Source organism: Elgaria multicarinata, chromosome 1 (genome assembly GCF_023053635.1).
Source record: "Elgaria multicarinata webbii isolate HBS135686 ecotype San Diego chromosome 1, rElgMul1.1.pri, whole genome shotgun sequence".
Taxonomy (NCBI): domain Eukaryota; kingdom Metazoa; phylum Chordata; class Lepidosauria; order Squamata; family Anguidae; genus Elgaria; species Elgaria multicarinata.
The window spans coordinates 105,022,577-105,040,505 of record NC_086171.1 but is presented as its reverse complement, the minus strand read 5'-3'; the positions used below and the strand labels follow the sequence as shown (position 1 = coordinate 105,040,505).

Below are 17,929 nucleotides of genomic sequence, written 5' to 3'. Positions count from 1 at the left end.
AACCAGAGCAGTAGCACTTACTTAGGGCCTCCTTCTCCTAATGAGTTTTTATGCTGAAATTTCTCAGGATTAAGAATTTGATTCCCTTCTTCTTCTGTCAAGCACAGTCTCTGTCCAACACAGACTAGTTGGTTGCCCATTAGGCACGGTACTCTAGGCAGTAAAAAAAACAAGAAGACAGTTCCGTACAGGCACCTGGAAATACTTAACAGAAATCTATGTGTCAGCCTCTTCAGGTTCATTGGATTAAAATTTTGTCAGGTGGAAAATAAAAAAAATATTAATCTCAAAACACTAACACTTTGAGTAACATTCAACTTAATGGGAACTCTGGTATTATTATTTTTACTATTCCAGATTCTTCAGTTAAGGAAACGTTTATCTGACCCTGACTTAAAATTTTTTAACATTGTAAAAAAAAAAGAAAGCTGTGGAAAACTAAGAACCTAAGAAGGGCCCTGATGCTGGATCAGACCGAGGGTCCATCTAGTCCAGCACTCCGTTCACACAGTGGCCAAGCAGCTGTTGGCCAGGAACCAACAAAGCAGGACATGGTGCAACAGCACCCTCTTCTGCATGGGCCCATGTGAGGATCATCTTGATCATGTGGTAAACCTTCATAATAGTATTACACATTGCTGGATGGAGACTTCTCATTCTTGGAGCAATGTAGACGATGATCACTTCTCAGATGCTGAGGCACCTTCATGTGGTAGATAAAATGTTTAAGTGGTGGCTCAAAGAGACAGTATATCTGTGGCTGCATTCAGACAACACAATAGTCAATGGTGGGTTAATAATCAACTCCACAGTTGATTATTGAAGGGGTATTCCCCACACGGCATGATTAAAATCACCCGTGGTGTGGATTAAGGCCAGCATTGAGTTGACCATTAGTCAATGGTGTGCTTGGTTGATACATCCCCTGCCCTCTCCCCCCCCTCCCCTCAGTCTCCTGCTGGTATCCCATCAGCTATTGTGAGTTCTGATGGCTGGACTAGAGTGGCAGCTCCTGCTTTGATCACTCTTGCAAGGGGACACAATAACCAACTGTTGTTCAGATAATCAACTCTGCACAGCACTAGTTATTTGCATTGGTTATTTCGGCTGAATAACCAACCGTGGTGTGAAAAAGTCCCAACAGATGACACAATAACCCACCGTTGACTATTTAACCCACCGTTGGTTATCATGTCATCCGAACCCTGTGTGTTTAAATTCTAACCCAGTTTTTAATAACAAAGAGTCTTGTGGCATCTTAAAGACTGACACATTTATTCTGGCATAGGTTGTCATGCACGTTGTCCACTTCATCAGGTGAAAGTATCTGATGAAGTAGACAATGTCCATAAAAAGTTATACCTGAAAAAGAATTGTTTGTCTTGAAGGTGCCACAAAACTCTTGTTTTCACTGCAACAGATTAACACAGCTACCCCTCTGGAACCAGTTTGGAACCAATATGTCACTCATATTGACATTCTGTTGTGACATCTGGAGTTTATATGTAGTATTTGCCGGTCTGTGAACAAATGTTCAAAATACATATTTTGTAAACAATCGCTTGTATGTCTTCTAATCCAGGAAAAAGAGAATTTATTACATCATAAAGTTAGTTAAAGACAAACAAACAAACAAACCCTGGCATGATTATAGGCTTTTCAGACTGATCTTTAAAAAGTAATGCATTAGGGAGCTCTGACAAGCCATGAAATCACTGTGCATTTTTCTTTAGTATAGATTAGATACTACATTGCAGGAAGTATTTACCAGCGTTCCTTGTGGGTGCAGCACAGAAGGTGGGCACCCACTTGATTGGGCTCTATCTTCGCCGCTGATTGTAGGGCATCTGATACCCTCCTGTAGTACAAGGGCCTTGGCAGTTACCTTATGCTGATGGCCTTGCATGTTTGTTACAAAAACCAAAGAGAACTTACTTTCCCCCTGTTGCAGTGGTAACTTCCTTTGCCCCTGTGCCTTTTCCCTTGATTTGGATGTAAGCAGAGCTAAGATCATGTGTCTATCCATGTAATGCTCGTTCAGGTCCTTCTTTCTGCAGAATCCCTTCTAGCAAAAAAGATTGTCTCCTGTGGTAATCGATGGGAACATAGATTACCACAGGAGACCATCCTTTTGCTAGAAGAAATTCTGCAGACACCTCTAACAATCCTCTGAGGAAGGCCTTAGAATAAAGGGCAGGCCAAAACGCGTCACGCTTCCTGAAAATAAACATTTTGCATCCTGAGAACGTGTTTCTCTTCCTTCTGACAAACTCCAGAGTAAAAATGCAAGAGTGCAAGAGCCAGGCCAAGCACAAAGTCAAGTCAGGCAAAGGTCAGAATCTGAGACAGGAAAAGGGGGCAAAAGTATCAGCCTAGTCCTCACCTTCAAGATGAGTTGTGCAGTCAGAGGAGCAGGCTTTGTGGCCATGGCGTTATACAGCAAAGAAGGATCAGCCCATGGGGTCAGCTGCCATTGTTGCAACTACAGTCTAGATTCTGTAGAAATTTCCAGAGACTGTTCATTTTAGACACAAATTTTACATCCCATTAATTGATTCAAATAGGAATGTACATCAGGTGGCATTTTAATTGTTTTATTTTTTTAATATTTGATACCTTACGTTTCAAATCTGAAAAACAAGTTTTTAACACCTTGGAGTGCTGCCAAAAATATATCAAACTCTGTGCCAGGCAAGCTTCACTGACAGAAGAGTTCCACAGCTGAACAGATTGTATCCACAATCACTACTTACTTCACCTCTGGTGGTAGTAGGAACTGTATAGGTCCACTTAGGCTGATATTAACACACAGGCAGGCATGTGTATGAGAAGTCGATCCATAAGAGGCCTGGGTTCCAAGCTATTTAGGGCTTTAAAAATTAAAACCAGTGCTTTGAATTGTCCTCAAAACAGACTGAGAGCCAGCCTATCTTTTTTAAAACTTGGCAAGCTATACCCAGGAAATTGGGCAATACATATCCTTTAAAATGTATGTGCATAGACACAACTAAATCTAGTTTTCTTCTTTTTCCAGGATGATGAAGGCCAAACAGCATTGCATTATGGTAAGTAGTACATGAACATATGTGTTTATTAACCCTCATGATCATGCAAGACAAAATAAACAATGCCTAAGATACCTAAGTTGTAGCAGAAACAAAGAACTGCTTAGGAACTGGTCATAAGTTGTTCATATCGGGAAACTGGCTTTCCAAGTGAAGAATCTTAACTTTGACCCTAGGCCTTTAATCCTGTTGCAGTATATGTCTCAAAGTGAATAATAATCTCTTGTAAATGAGAAAAATGGCTGGCAAATTAAAATTGTAACTGGCAAATTGCATTTTACTTCCATAATTTTGTTTAAAGTGACCATTGATACAACGTTGAAAAACTTATGTCTCTCTTTTTAAAAAGCTAAATTACTCTCAAATTAGATGCTTCAAGAGCTTATACTATCTCTTGACTAATATTCTAATATTGGTCCGTGTGTGTGCGTGTGTGTGTTTAAATGTAAAAGACCCACACAACTAAGAACTTACTAGAAGATGTGCAAATACATGCACAAGAATGTTCCAAGACAGAAAACAATTCCATATTTTCCCATTCCCAATACAACAGTAGTAGGGGAAAAGGATGATTTCCGTCAAAACATTGTTAAATTGGCCTCTGCCTTTTTGACCGAATCCAGTATATGCAGTTTCTTGTTAAAAACATTTAATGGAAAATGTGTTCCAAGAATTCATTGGAACCTTCTGTTGTTTGAGACAAACTGCTTGCCTTTAATTTTGTTATCTTTTCAACATAATGAAGTCCAGTGCAGTTAATACCTACAGAGTTGGGGTGCCTGTTGTTCGTTAAATCAGCAAGCACAACTTGGGATCTTACTATTCAAATCCAGGGCCTATATGCTGCATCATGTTTTCTCTGCTACTGTCTTGTCCTGGATGTGACCAATTCCAGTAGCACTAATCAAACATTACTTGAAGCCTGACAATATCTTGTTAGTTCAATTAGTCATTGTGAGTTGCTAAAACCTTCACTCGCCTGAAAATCCTTATTTATTTATTACTTGAACTACATAATAAAGCCATTAATTGTTACTGAGACCTGGGCTATAAGCACAAACTGTTTTCTATGGGCATTTTCTCTTTGCTGCAACTGTACAATAAACCAAGGAGTTAACAAAATCCCTTTGAGTAAAGATGGGGAAGTAGAATCTGAGTTTATCTATCTTTTTATGAGGGCGTTTGGCCTGACAGCTGTCCTTGCCTCAGCAGCTCTCATGATTACAGAAAGTGTCAAACTGCATCCTTAGATGGGTTATAAATCCTGGTTCATTCTGATTAAACATGGGTCAGAGCCATTCAGAGGTTAAGTGAAGGACAGATCCCCAGAATGTTACCCTCAAACGGGCTGCCAAAAGCACCCCGCCCCCTGCTTCTGGTTACTGTGTGGTCAGCACGAGCACTGTGTCTTTGAAAAGCCCAGGATGTGTGTGGTCTCCCTTGTGAATGGCCTATATTCCCTCTTTAAACCCCCACTCCCTCCTTACACACACACACACACTTGTTCCCCTCAGGGAATGCTCAAATTATTGCCTCTGCTTCTCCCAGAGGAAATCAAGGTTTCTCCTTGGACTTGAAGTCACATGACTGCAGAGTGGGCTGGCCCTCTGTATCCTCCTGGGTTCGTTGAAACGCCATCTGCTCTGTTCTTTCAGCACTATTGCAGGGCAGTGGGAGGGGATGCCAGCAAGAAAATAAATAATAAAAGGAGAAATCCATCATGAAAACCCTGAGGATTAATGGACTTGGAAGGCAAACTGCGCTGAATGAAAATTCATCTTCACCTGTGCCCGTGTCAGGACTGCCTTGCTGGCACTTGACAAATAGAGGTTCCCAGGGAGTGTTGTAAATCTAACAGCTGTTCTGATCTCAAGGGATGGCTTTGCAGTCTTTAGAGGTGGGCTGATGTCCTCTTGGGTTTCCCAATGCAGTAGCAACACATTGTCTCATTTAAGCTTGCTCCTCAGAAATGCCAAATATCTGTCCACATGGCACCTTCTTAAGAGCCAGGCCCTCCATTTGTAAAGGACATCTAGTGTTATTATAGCAAATGTAAACAGACTACTTTCACGTGAAGTAGCATCTGTCCCCACTCTGCTTATAGTGGAAGCTACTGCTGAAAGATAATGATAGCCAGAGACTAGATTCATTTCTGACTGTTCGCTTTGATTTGTTTCCAAATAGAATCCAGTTATCCTCCCCTCAGATCACTTTTTGATGTGTGCTCATTTTAGGGCTGTCAGCAAATTAAAATGCTAATGATATATATTTTAAAATGCTAACAAAATCTCCGTAAAGATTCCTTTATAAACCATAAGATAACTAATCACTTTGTTTATTAAAGCTACCACTGATAGTTAGAACAAAATATAATCTTTAATTTTTTTTATTACCTTTCATGCTAAAATTGGAATCAAAAGAGTTTCAGAAAAACAAGTGTGCTATTAACTTACAGCTTTACTGATTTAAAAATTGTCCTCACCGATTGAGTAATTAATGTTATGTCCTCTGCACATATACTTCGAAGAAAGACCCATTGGATACAGTTCCAAGTAAATGTGTATAGGATCAGGCTGTGCAGGTTGTATCTTTCTCCTTCTATGGGGTAAGCCCTCCCTCTATTTTTGTGACTTGCAAAGGCTCCTACTATCATAGAAGTCTATTTATCATAGATATAGCGAATCTAATATTCTTCATAATCTGGATCATCTTCTCGTCACAACCCTGTGAAGAAGGTTATTTGTACGTAAATTTTTATCAATCTAAAACTGAGATGTTCAGGGAGTAATTTGCAAAGGACCACTAGTTCTGCCCATGGAAGAATAGAGGCTTGAATCCAAATCTAAATCACAAAGCCCTGTCAACTGGGCCACCATTGTGTGCTCTAATCATTTCTTGAGAAGCAAATTCAAATGTGTCTCTGCTTCAATCTGTTTAGAAATCACCCCAGGGAAAATAAGAAGGTGTTCACTTGGCACCGAAAAGACCACAATGTAGGTGGCAAGCGAGCCTCTTAATATTAAATAAATATCTTTTAAACTATATACTTAAAGTTTGCACTCCCAATCTATTCAGTGCAGACATGGTGTGTTCTTTAAAAAAATTCTGGGAAACCTGATCAACACATTTCTAGTTTGACTCTTCTGTAATAGACAGCAGTCATTTCCAAACTGGATGCTGTGGCACACTATGCGATGCAAGAGAATTGCCAGTGTGCCATAAAGTAAAGGCTCTTTTGGGCCTACAGAGGAGGCCGCTTACAGCGTGTCTGCCTGATTTCCCTGCTCTGGACATGGCTCTGCTGTTCCACTGGGGTGGGTAATTCTTGGTATGTTTGGATCATTCATCCATTCCTGATGCAAACAGACAGCAGAATTATCTGTGCACAAGGAGTAGAGTATTGGTTCTTGCTATCCAGGACTCCTGATTTTGAGCTCCACAATGCTTGATGAATCTCTATGTAAGGGATCACTACAACACTTCAGCTGAGGCAGGGATGCTCAAACCCAGGGTGGCCACATGCAAAAGAAGACAGGACTTACTGAGACCTATAATATTTGTGTAGAAGAGGGGATTTTAGCTAGTGGAGCTTGCATAACAAGACACACCTGCTGACATCTATTCTCCTACACAGCTATTGAAGGTGCTGGAGGCCTGTCGTCTTTTGTTTCTGGTCTCTCTTAAGGGCCTGTGTGCTGGCTGCCCCTTTGGCCCTCCTGGATTCTGCTTCTCTTGTCCTCAGAAAAGGAGGGGACAAGCACTCAGCTCCTCCTCATATCCCAGACATAGAGCAAAGGTCTCAATGGCCTCTTCCTTGGCCTCCCACCTGCTTCTGCCATGCAGAGTGCTGCAACTAGCACAACCTTGCAAGAGTTTTCCCTAGCTTCTCAAGAAATGTCCTGTGGACGGTTTGAATTCCCACTGCCTGGGCTGCAGTTCACTCTGTCATTCACTCATTAGTGTGTGAAGAAAACTATGGCTCCTTAGGGAGGTCCACCTAAGTATTCCTGGCCCATTGTGGTTGTTTTGGTTACCTGGTTACCATTGTGGATGGGACATGGAAGCAGCATCCAGATCGGCTGACACGATCCTGGAAACAGAGCCAACAGAAACCCAGAGAGTTGGGTTTGAGACCTCTTGCCTGTCTTTGTTGACAATGCCAGACCAGACAGACAAATGGTTTTGCCAAGTAGAAGACCACTCCTAAAATGATAAAAAGGTTCCTTTAAATAACTTTCAATGGTACTGCTGCCCTATTTTAATTAAACTTTTGCTTCCTCTCCCCCTTGTGTCAGCTGAGGAAAGCAACAAAACATTCAAGATACTTTCTAATTACTACACCTAATTGCAAAAAGAAGTACACCACTAATGTGTCGATCTGAAATATAATTAAAACAGTAATTAGTGTTCAACAGAGAGGCTTCTTGAAGGTACAGATCCCACTGGAAATTTCAGTTACAGATTTACTTTAGGGCAAATCTTCTGGCCAGACCTCATGCATCTAAACTACACACAATATATGTGGATTCTCGTGTGCATTTTATATATACAAGCTGCTTTAGCCCTCTACCCATTATTTTTATTTATACAGAGATTGGTTTGGGGTGAAGTGGAGAGAGAGAGAGAGAGAGAGAGGCTCTAACAAATTTTGAAGTTCGTTAGAGCAGTAATCTTTTTTCAAGAGTTGCCCATTGAAACCCTGCATTGGTCTGAAATTATATATGTATGTATGAAATCTAAAACAACCTTTCCCTTTAGAAATCCCTTGAAAGGGGAAAGATACGGTTGCATAGCTTTTTGTTTATGGATTTGGAAGTAAAACTTAAACTACGCTTCTGTTCTCTCCCCATATATAACCTGACAGTGGAATGAGAATGAAATGTTGCCCTACTTGCCTCTTAAGGAGTTTTTGTGTACCTACTTCTAAAATTCATTTGTAACAATGTCTGTTCTGGCTTGAATATAGGGATAAGCAAATTTCAGCCACCTTTTAAAATAGTTGTCGTGTTCTTACCATGGATATTTTCCTGGCTACTATTCCAGATTATATATGTCCCCATAGCACAATCATTGATGGCTACTCTCCTTGGTGCATGCCATCTTCTCAGGATTAGCAGTAGTAGTATACCCAAGGCTGATGGTACTCCCCCTTAGAATAAAATGAGATAAGATTAAGAAAAATGGTAACAGTATGCTTTCCAACAAACAAATATTGCTCCCTTCGTCTGACTGTGTCTCCGTTGAGATGTAGATCCCGGTTTCATCTTTCTAATGGGGAATCATGGCAGGAAGGGAAACTTGAACCACCATGTTTTCACAGCTAAAAGGTCCCAGCACCCCTAACATGCAGATTATAGGGCTAAGTGGAGGTTTCTTGTTCAGTGTCAGTAAAGAGTGGTTCTGTGGCTTTACATTTGTTTAGTTAGACTCATAATTCTGTGTAGTATGAAGGAAAATTACATTGCAGCAACCTATGTCTCTTCCCCACCGTGGCCCTCAGTGCCACCCAAAAATCTGCTTTTGGGAGGTCTCCAAGCCCTCTGGAGCAGATTTTGAGGCCACATTGTGGGGTGGAATCGCTTCATCAGCAGAACAACATAATACATTGAAGTTCTCCTGTCTTTCTTTAAGACAACTTTAGGACCATAGTTTTCCATATTATTTGGCTTAAGTAACTTGAGCCAATGAGGCAAATTCTGATCTGTGGTATTATATCTGCATCTCATCTCCTTGTCTAATAAAAACTTCTTTAGCAATGTACTTACTGCATTGCTATTTTAAGAAGAAAGAGAATGGAATCATATTAATCACCTCTACTGGTAAAGTGCACTTGGAGTTGCATTTCTTTGTGAAAAAAATCAGCGATCATGTATTGCTTGAATTGCCATAAAGATCAAGTCAGGGCCAGCTCTTACATTGCAGTGACATGTTTGTGTTTCTGCTACCTCATCCCATGCCATTTCAATAATTCTAGGATGCGGGAGGTTGCATAGGAGATGCTTACAATAGTTTGAATTCTAAGATAAGTTAAGGAAGTTCACAGAATGATTTTTTCCTGTCCCATGTTCCCCCTACTTGCAGCCACCTGGAGCAGAACATAGGTGGGAGGATGCTGTTGCACCCATGTCCTGCTTCTGGATTCCTGGTTGACAGCTAGTTGGCCACTGTGTGATCAGTGCTAGACTAGATGGACCCTTGTTCTGATTCAGCATGGCTCTTCTTATGTTCTTATGATGTTGGGCAGGTTTCGGAGAGCTGCTGGGAGGAACCAGGGACAGGAAATTTTCTTTCCGTGACCTTCATTAAGTTAATTTATTTTAGAGTCCAAACCATTGTAGCTGCTTCACATTCCTGTGTGCCTTATGCCCATTATTTTCAGATCTGTTCACCTACCAACTGTCTGTCTCCAGCCAGAGGGGAATGCTGAAAAAATAATTTATCTTTATATTAATCTAAGAATGAGTTTATGTGATTGGTAATGGCATGGAACTCCCAGTCTCTGTACAATCTTGTCCAGTAGCGTCAAGATTGACAAGACCATTCACCAGACCAGACAAGAGCTCCATTGGATGGCACCTTTGCAGGCACAATGGCATCTGAAAAGACAGGTTTCTCCTTTTCTATGTTCTGGCACAGCATAGTTGCTTTAAAATTATTTATGCTGCAGTTGGCAAACTATGGCGCAAGTGGTCTCCCTTCCTGATTCATTCATCTCATGTGGAAGAAAACCATAGTAGTCTTCGGAGGTGATTACATCCTTCAGAGTCCTGGAATCCATTTGGTTCATGAACCTTCGTGAGTGAACCATCCAGAAAAAAATAGTAGCTCTGGCTATAACTGTCGCTATAGCAGTTGTGAAAAAATCTGCATATTTGCAAACAACTTGAAAACGCTTCAGATTAACAATATAACTGCTGTGGAAAAAAACTGCTTTACAAGCTTTTTGGAAGACCTTGACCCTTCAGCTGCTTTCCCCTAGGTTGTTGTGAGGTGATGGTGGTGGCAACATTGGATCACAAGCTTTTATTTCACAACTGCAGCTGTGCCTGGAAAAAAAATGTCCTTTTAGCCCAAGGAGGACCTGGCATCTGGTGCAGGATAGACCATTCTTGTCCTCCCTAGAAATACGTTACATCCTGAAATGTCTTCCCTGCAATTTGTCTTTTTATAAGAGTGAACCTAAGAAAATTGTGTTGATGTTCTGGTGAAATAATTCCATTTTTTAAGATGATTCAAAAGTCATGAAATGCCAAAGTCAAGGTTACAGGGTCTCATGTTTCCTTGGAAAGGTTATGATTTAAATTTAATATCCTGCATTTCTTCCATCCTCTTTCGTTTCAGCAAGCTATGCTTTCCTCACTACTTCTGAAATAATTTTGCTGTAGTATCTATAGCTAATAGCAGAGGTGCTGCAATGTTCTCCAAGGCTGGGCTCTGCTAGTTGGCTTTCCTCTCATTCCAAGAGTCAAACTTTTTATCCTTTTCCAAGATCCAAGTAATGAGTCCTTAGTCAGTGCTGTCAAAACTATGGCCTGATCAACATTGAAATAGTGGTACTTTTATCATGTAAGTGGAATGTGGAATGTGAGTCTTGAGCAGAATTTTCCTCTGCTCTTCCGGCTTTCTTGCCTTGTTTGGCTTTCAAACTCTTTGCTTCTAAAGTTCTGGAAGATGTCACTCATCAGATGCTGTGCAAGCACTTGATTGTAACATATGATCACTCTGCCATTTTCCCCTCTAGCCTCTACCTGCGAATTTTCTGACATTGTGGAACTACTGCTGAAATCTGGAGCTGACCCTACTCTTCGGGATACAGAGGGTTACTTGCCAGAGGAGGTGACGGACTGTAGAGTAATCACCTCCATGCTGCAGGAGCACACAGCTGGCAAAGGATAACCAAAAGGCCAAGGAAGGTGCAGATAGCCCCAAACCAGGGCTCTCAGCATGACCAAAAACAGCAATACACTCATCCTTCTCCCACATAATTGGTATGCATGATATATGGAGAATGGGACCTGTTGGGTGAAGGGGCTTACTCTGGATATATATTTCTAGGCGGAGAAAATAAAATATTCGAATGTGGACAGTGCAGCACAGACCTGCATATCTTGTGACCCACCAGGTGAAAAATAGCCCCAGCCTTAGGTTGTGACTGACATCCCCTCTGTTTTTGCAGCACCAAGATGAACCAAAATAGATTTATTGAGCTTCTGGTATCCCATCAAACATGGCTGGTGAGATGTGTTCAGTTTGGTGGATCACATGTTGTGTAGTCCTAATACAGCATGAGGCTCATTTTGCATGCAGTACGGTTTTATCAGGACTAGAGGCTGAGGAAAGGAATATAGGCTGCAATCCTGTGTGCCTATTCAAGAGTAAGCCCTGTGGAACTCTAGACTTGCTTAAGATTGGGTTGTAAGGCTAGATTATCTTTTGCAAGGTAGAAGTTACTGGTAAGAAAGGAAAATGTACCTGGTGGGCAGCGGGAGGGGACAGGTGAGCCAGTTCACAAAGCTTGCTCTAGCAAAATCCACGTATTAGTAAAAGAGAGTATTGTCACTATCATTACTACTTTGAATTTGGCAATGGAAGCACTGGAGTTCTCCAAGATGCAAGAATAGATGGCTTTTCTACTAGCTCCTGAAGATCAAAATGGCAAAACAGGGAGGCTGAACTGTTGCTGTGTTAATCAATCAACTATGAGAACTGATGTCCTTTCTGTGTGTCCCTCTGTCTCTGTTGTAAAATACTGTCTTGCACGATAAAATACGTCAAAGAATTGTTTCTGAATTGTTCCATTTCCTTGCCTATTGTGAAATCAAAGTAGTTGCACAAACAGTAGCGTATTTTTGTGTTGGATATAATGAAACATGAATTTTCACTAGTTTTCTCTTGAGCACCTCCTTTTTTGAAAGTATGGAAAGAGACCAGTTTGAATGATTAAAAAACCTGTGGAACGTTTTTAGGTATGTAAATAAACATTAATATCTGAGAATCCAGAAAGGGAGGCAGAAAAGTATTATTAATTATAGCTTAGGGTTCATCGTGCTTTGGAATGACAACACAGTTTGAGGAGTTCTGGAGTTAGAATTCTAGTGGCGCCTCTCTACAGAAAGAAAAGCAAGAGAGAGGAAAGTTTCTCTGTCACACAAATTAAGTATGTAGCAGCTTTGCAGTAGCCTGTCTGAATGCACACAAGAAGTATGGATTTCATCTTTTCGAATATGCTTTAAGAGTATTTTGTTATGCTGTCTTCCTCTGTCACTGCAAAAAAAATGTCACTGATCATTTCTACTTCTTCATTACTTCATTGTCCACATTAAACATTTTAAGAGTTGACAAAGGTGCCACTAGAAGCGGTTTGCAGCGGTAAGTTGCAAAACTATGAAAAGCACGGGATGTTGCCAGTAAACAAGATTAAAAAAAATAGACAGATCAGATATCTTCAGCCTTCATGGTAGCTTTGTGGTGAATAAGTAGCTCTGACTTTGTGCCCTCTTGCCCATCCTCTTGCCCATTGTCTGTTGCTGCCAATACAGAAATGACCAGGCAAGCCCACTTCTTAAATTTTATTTTATTTATTTATTGCATTCGTATACCGCCCCATAGCCGAAGCTCTCTGAGCGGTTCATTTTCCATCTCGTTTCCCAGGAATTCTCACCACCACCCTCGCCTTGGTTTTGGAATATTCTGTCTATTCCTTTGCAGGCTGGTGCAATTGACTGAAAGATATATAAAGATGAGAATGACAGGCCGACACTTTGCCACCAGAAGGGGACAACTGTTTTGGGACAGAACATTCTGTTGCCAAAGCTGTGTGTCCTCACTCGCCCTCAACTGCAAGGCAAGACAGGCAAGAGCTTCCTTCCCTGTTAATTTCTTCCTGTCCATCTAACTAAAATGTTCAGAGTATTTATCAACCCAAATATAAGTTTGCTAATAGCATTGTGCAACTAAGGTAAGTGACCGGGTTCTCAAGCTCACAGAGGGAGGAATAATCCACACTGGCTTGTTTCCTCTGCCGCGTGTGTCTGTCACATTTGCATAATTACCCTTGCTGGCACAGCTTAACCATGTCGGGGAAACTCGGCAAGGGCGTCTTGTTGCCGTGGTCGCCTGTTGTAGGGTTCTGGAGTGGCTTGTTAACCACAGCAACAAGCCGCCCTCGCTGGGTTTGGGGGTGGAGGAAATAAGTTGCCCTACAGTGACATTGTGTCAGTCGCATTTTGGTGCGTGGTGACTTGAGAAGGATATAAAAAGTACGATGGTTGCTGCAGGGTTGGCAGCTACTCTCTCAGTGCCGAATTCTTGAAATCAGTCACCAGTTTTGGACTTGTGCTGTGGAGTGGTTGGCAAAAGTTAAAGAACAGAACGGTCACCTTTCCACGTTCCTTTGGCGTAGAACAACCGCCTTGTTCGGAAGCCAGGATTTATTCATTCTTTTGTGCTGAAGGTTATCCTTGTTGCCATTTTAATATTTTGAGGGGAAGTTCTCTCTGATGGACATCTTGTGTACTAAAAAGCTGTCTCAAAATAACACATGCTTGGTGCGTGCCCAGATGCAAAGTGGCAGGCAACAGTGCCCACAGCTTTCCCAAAGTACATTTGCAGAGCTTAGGCCTGGATATGTTTATAGCACTTTAGGCCTGTTTGTGAGGTTGGAGCCCTTCCAAAAAAAGAAAAAGAAAAAATGTGAAGGCATATATTATTGTTTATAATCTGCTTTATTCAGCCAAACCTTTTCCCCCAACAGCCCCCTGGGTTGCTGTTTAAATCCTCTGGTGCCTTTAACTACCGGTACTGAAAATGGTTAATGCGTATTCAAACTAAGCTTGGCATCTACTCCAGGAAATCACTTTAATTGAGAAGCATTAAATGTTAAAATGATTAAAATATATAAAGCCAAAATGGTGTATATGAAGAGCCCAGACCCACAGCTTCAGAGTGCTCCCTGGCCCAGCAGGCATGAAGCGTGAGCTTCAAAAGCTGATACAGTTGAGAATTCCCTAAAAAGAAAACCTGGCCATTTCCCTGGCGTGCAGCACTGGAAGTCTTGCAATATTCAGCAAGCAGCTCTCCGTCTCTTTCCCGGGATTGCAGTGCTGAGCCAGTGGGGGAGGCGTGTTGACTTGATACTTTAGTTCTGTTTCTCACTTTGTAGGAGTGCTCTGACCAAAATGACATCACCTTCAATTAATTTTTGTGAACCACTCAGAAAGCTTCAGCTATTGGGCAGTATATAAATGAAATCAGTAAAATAAATAAGATACAAAGGCTGGGTTCACACAACATTCTAACCCACCTAGCATGGGTTATTGTTGAACTGTGGGCTATCGTGCTGTGGAAAAACACAGCACTTTTTCCACAGCTTGGGTTATCTGTCTTGTAATGGTGCACTAAAACCACAATTACAATCACAAACTGCTGTGCAGCTTTGCCCCCACCCCACCCCACCAAAATTCCTGTGGTTCACATGATTAGACCCCCAAATAAAATTTAGCAATAGTAACATCTGTGGTAAAGAGTAGACAATTATAAGGAGTATCACCACAAAAAGACACACCTGAGGATAGAAAAGCACTATACTCCCCTTGAAAAGTGGTTAGACAATCTGTTCTGACTCAGCCATCCATGGTGTTAATTGCACCTTTGTGGTAACTGTTCAATACTGTAATTTATGCCACTTTTTGTACCTTGGATATCTGAAAATAAGTAGCTTCTCTCTGCCCACCCCCATGATGTTTGATTGTTTTGCCATTCACTAAAGCGGACTCAACATGCGATTGATTGAAATTAAACACAGATACTGGCTATTTGTTTATGGTCAGTTGTTCGAAGTCAGCTGTCCTGTAAAGCTGCCTAGGTAGTGTATTATCTAGGATTGGGATCAGCCTCTACTCCAGAGAGATTCTTTTCACATTGTATATTATGATGCTGTGAAGAATGTGGCAGGGGAGACTTGGGGGCTTATTTGTCTCTAGAATGTCATAATACAAAGCATCAGGATTCTGTTTCCTCCCATATGTGAGGATGCAAAGCCACCCTTGAATGCTGAATTGCATGATGAAGCTTCTGTGTAAACTGAGTTGTACGTGGAACTGGGTGAATATAAGCTGCCATTTATTAAAATGAATCTAAGAACATAAGATCCATACTGGATCATCTAGACCAGCATTCTGCTCACACAGTGGCCAACCAGCTGTCTGTGGGAAACCCGCAGGTAAGACATGGGTGCAACAATTTCCCCAGCCATCATGTCTAGTAGCCATTTATAGCCTTATCCTCCATAAATTTGTTTAAATCCCTTTTAAAGCCATCTCAATTGGTGACCGTCACTACATCTTGTAACAAATTCCATACTTGAACTATGCACCACTATCATGTCCCCCCTTTATTCACCCTTTTTCTAAGCTAAACAGTACCAAATGTTGTAACCGTTCACCATGAGGGAGTTGCTCCAGCCCCTTGATCATTTTTGTTGCCCTTTTCTGCACCTTTTCCAATTCTGCAATATCCTTTTTGAGATGCGACGGCCAGAACTGTGTGTGGTATTCAAAGTGAGGTTGCCCCATAGATTTGAATAAGGTCAGTATGATATTGGCAGTTTTATTTTAGATTCCTTTCCTAATTATTCCAACATGGAATTTGCCTTTTTTTTTTTTTACTGCAGCCACACACTGTTGAAGCTGCCCACTACAACTCCAAGATCTCTTTTTTGGACAGTCACTGCTAGCTTGGATCCCATCAATTTATATGTGAAGTTGGGGGTTTTTGACCCAACATGCATCACTTTACACTTGCTAACACCGAACTGCATTTGCCATTTTAATTTCCGTTCCCCAAGTTTGGAGAGATCCTTTTCATTTTGACCACACTAATAATTTGGCCACATCACTGCTCACTCCTTCCCTCTATTACAAGAATTGACAATTCATACCTACTCTCCGTTTTCTGTTCTTTAACCATTTACCAATCCGTAAGAGGACCTCTGCTCTTATTCCATGACTGCTCAGGTTTCTTTGGTGAAAAGTCTTTTGGAAATCGAAATAAATAATGTCTACCAGATCACCCCTGTCCACATATTTATTGACCCCTTCAAAGAACCCCAAAAGGTTGATGAGACAGGGCATGGCTTTACGGAAGCCATATTGATTCTTTTTCAGCAAGACTTCCTTAACTTGTTGGTCTTCTAAATTCTTCTATATGCTTGATAATGTTATCTTTAATAATGCTTTCCACCAATTTACCCAGAACAGACTTTAAGCTAACGGGCCTGTAATTTCCTTGATATCTCCTAGAACCCTTTTAGCATTAAATCTCCCATTTAGGAATGAATGGTAACTTATCAAACGGAATTCAGAATGCTATTTATGAATTGGTAACCGATTCATAACCTGGCTATATCATCCTGTAAAGTTCAAGGAGGACTTCGTTTCCTTCTAGATTTCTAATCAGACAGACATACAGTAAAATTCGCCTTGCCACTTGATAGGATGATACAAACTACTGGCTTATTAAATACCCTAGTAACAAAGGGAGCTGATGCTGTTTGGAGAAAACGATGCACTTAATGCCATGCTGGTATTTCTCCACATAATGGCGGCACGTACAAGGCCAAGGGAATCGTGGCTTGCTTGCGTGTAGAAATAAAAGACCTGTGTTCAACCAGAATGATATCCCACTTTGCAAGTTGCATGGTGGAGCCATGATTCTTGCAGCCTGCACCAGTAAGCCTTGAAAAGGGTTCATAGAAGCCAAACGTGCTTCAATGTCTCATTACCGCTTGTTACATGAGAATTGTTTATCCATTCTCATCAGGTTGATGGCCTAGTTGAAGATACTGCCTGTAGGTGCTCTTATCTCTCAAGCTTTTTTCTGCAACTAATTTTTTTTGGGAGCCTAATTTGAGTAGAGGTTAGAAAGGGGCAGGCTAGAGCTCCACCACCTCTGCCAGCCTATAGAAGTGGCAAATTTAGCGGCAACCGACATTGCTCGCTCCACAAACCTTATTGCCCCTACATTGGCAACTTTGGCCAGATGGTGGGGGCCAATTTAGGCCTAGGGGTGCTAGTTGTTGCTCTAAAACATTAGTACTAGCTGCTTCAGAGTTCAGTTCTCTAGTGCAGCAGTCTTCAACCAGTGGATCACAGCCCAAAAGTGGGTCGTGAGGTTAGTCCAAATGAGTTGCGGCAAAACTGTTGCTGCCATGTTGGGCAACTGTGAAATTGTGAAAGTGGGTCCCATGTTTAAAGTTGGGAGTCTGAGGTGGGTCTTGCGTCTGGAGCAGTTGAAGACCACTGCTGGAGTGCATGGGATATATTTAACAGATCCTTGGAGGAAACATGCCAGTACTCTAAGCAAAGTCCTTTCACTGCTCTTTGCTCTAATTTGAACACGTAATGCAAGACAGAAAAAGGCACATCAATCCTAGAGAATGTTTCATATTTATTTTACATAGAACTTTTTGTTTTTGCTTTTTACATACAACTCATGCCAGCACACAGGAGGCATATGCCAAGAAACCTGCCAGGTTGTTTGTGTTTTTCCAAAGACACATGGCAATAAATACGTTTCTTTCTCTCCCAAGAAACAAGACTTCATTTTAGAACTGTACAAAATGTGTAACCGGGGGGGGGGGGGGGAGGTTTGGAGTAGAGCAAACTTGGAGAGTTGGGGGGGGGGGCAGTAGAGAGATGCAAGGAATGAATCCAGCCTTGCTCTGTCCCTTTTCTTCCTTGAAACTATTCTCAAAACAAAAGGCAAAACAACTTCATAGTTAGAGTCCAAGATGCTGAGTATGTTCTTGGTCTTTCTCCTCTGCTTAAGGGGGACCAGAGACCTGTGCTTGCATGTCTACACAACAA

At 41.4% G+C, this 17,929-nt stretch overlaps 2 protein-coding genes across 2 annotated transcripts in view; both read left to right on the top strand.

Annotated features, from left to right (window-relative positions):
- The window catches only part of ACBD6 (acyl-CoA binding domain containing 6), a 132,158-nt gene extending 120,309 nt beyond the window's left edge, over positions 1-11,849 (top strand). The window contains exons 7-8 of the mRNA XM_063134468.1: positions 3,035-3,065; positions 10,807-11,849. Coding sequence (XP_062990538.1) covers positions 3,035-3,065; positions 10,807-10,961 — 186 coding nt within the window. The 3' untranslated portion in view covers positions 10,962-11,849. The remainder of the gene's footprint in view (positions 1-3,034; positions 3,066-10,806) is intronic.
- STX6 (syntaxin 6) overlaps positions 1-17,929 on the top strand; it is a 590,646-nt gene that overhangs the window by 412,439 nt on the left and 160,278 nt on the right. The gene's annotated exons all lie outside the window — the stretch shown is intronic.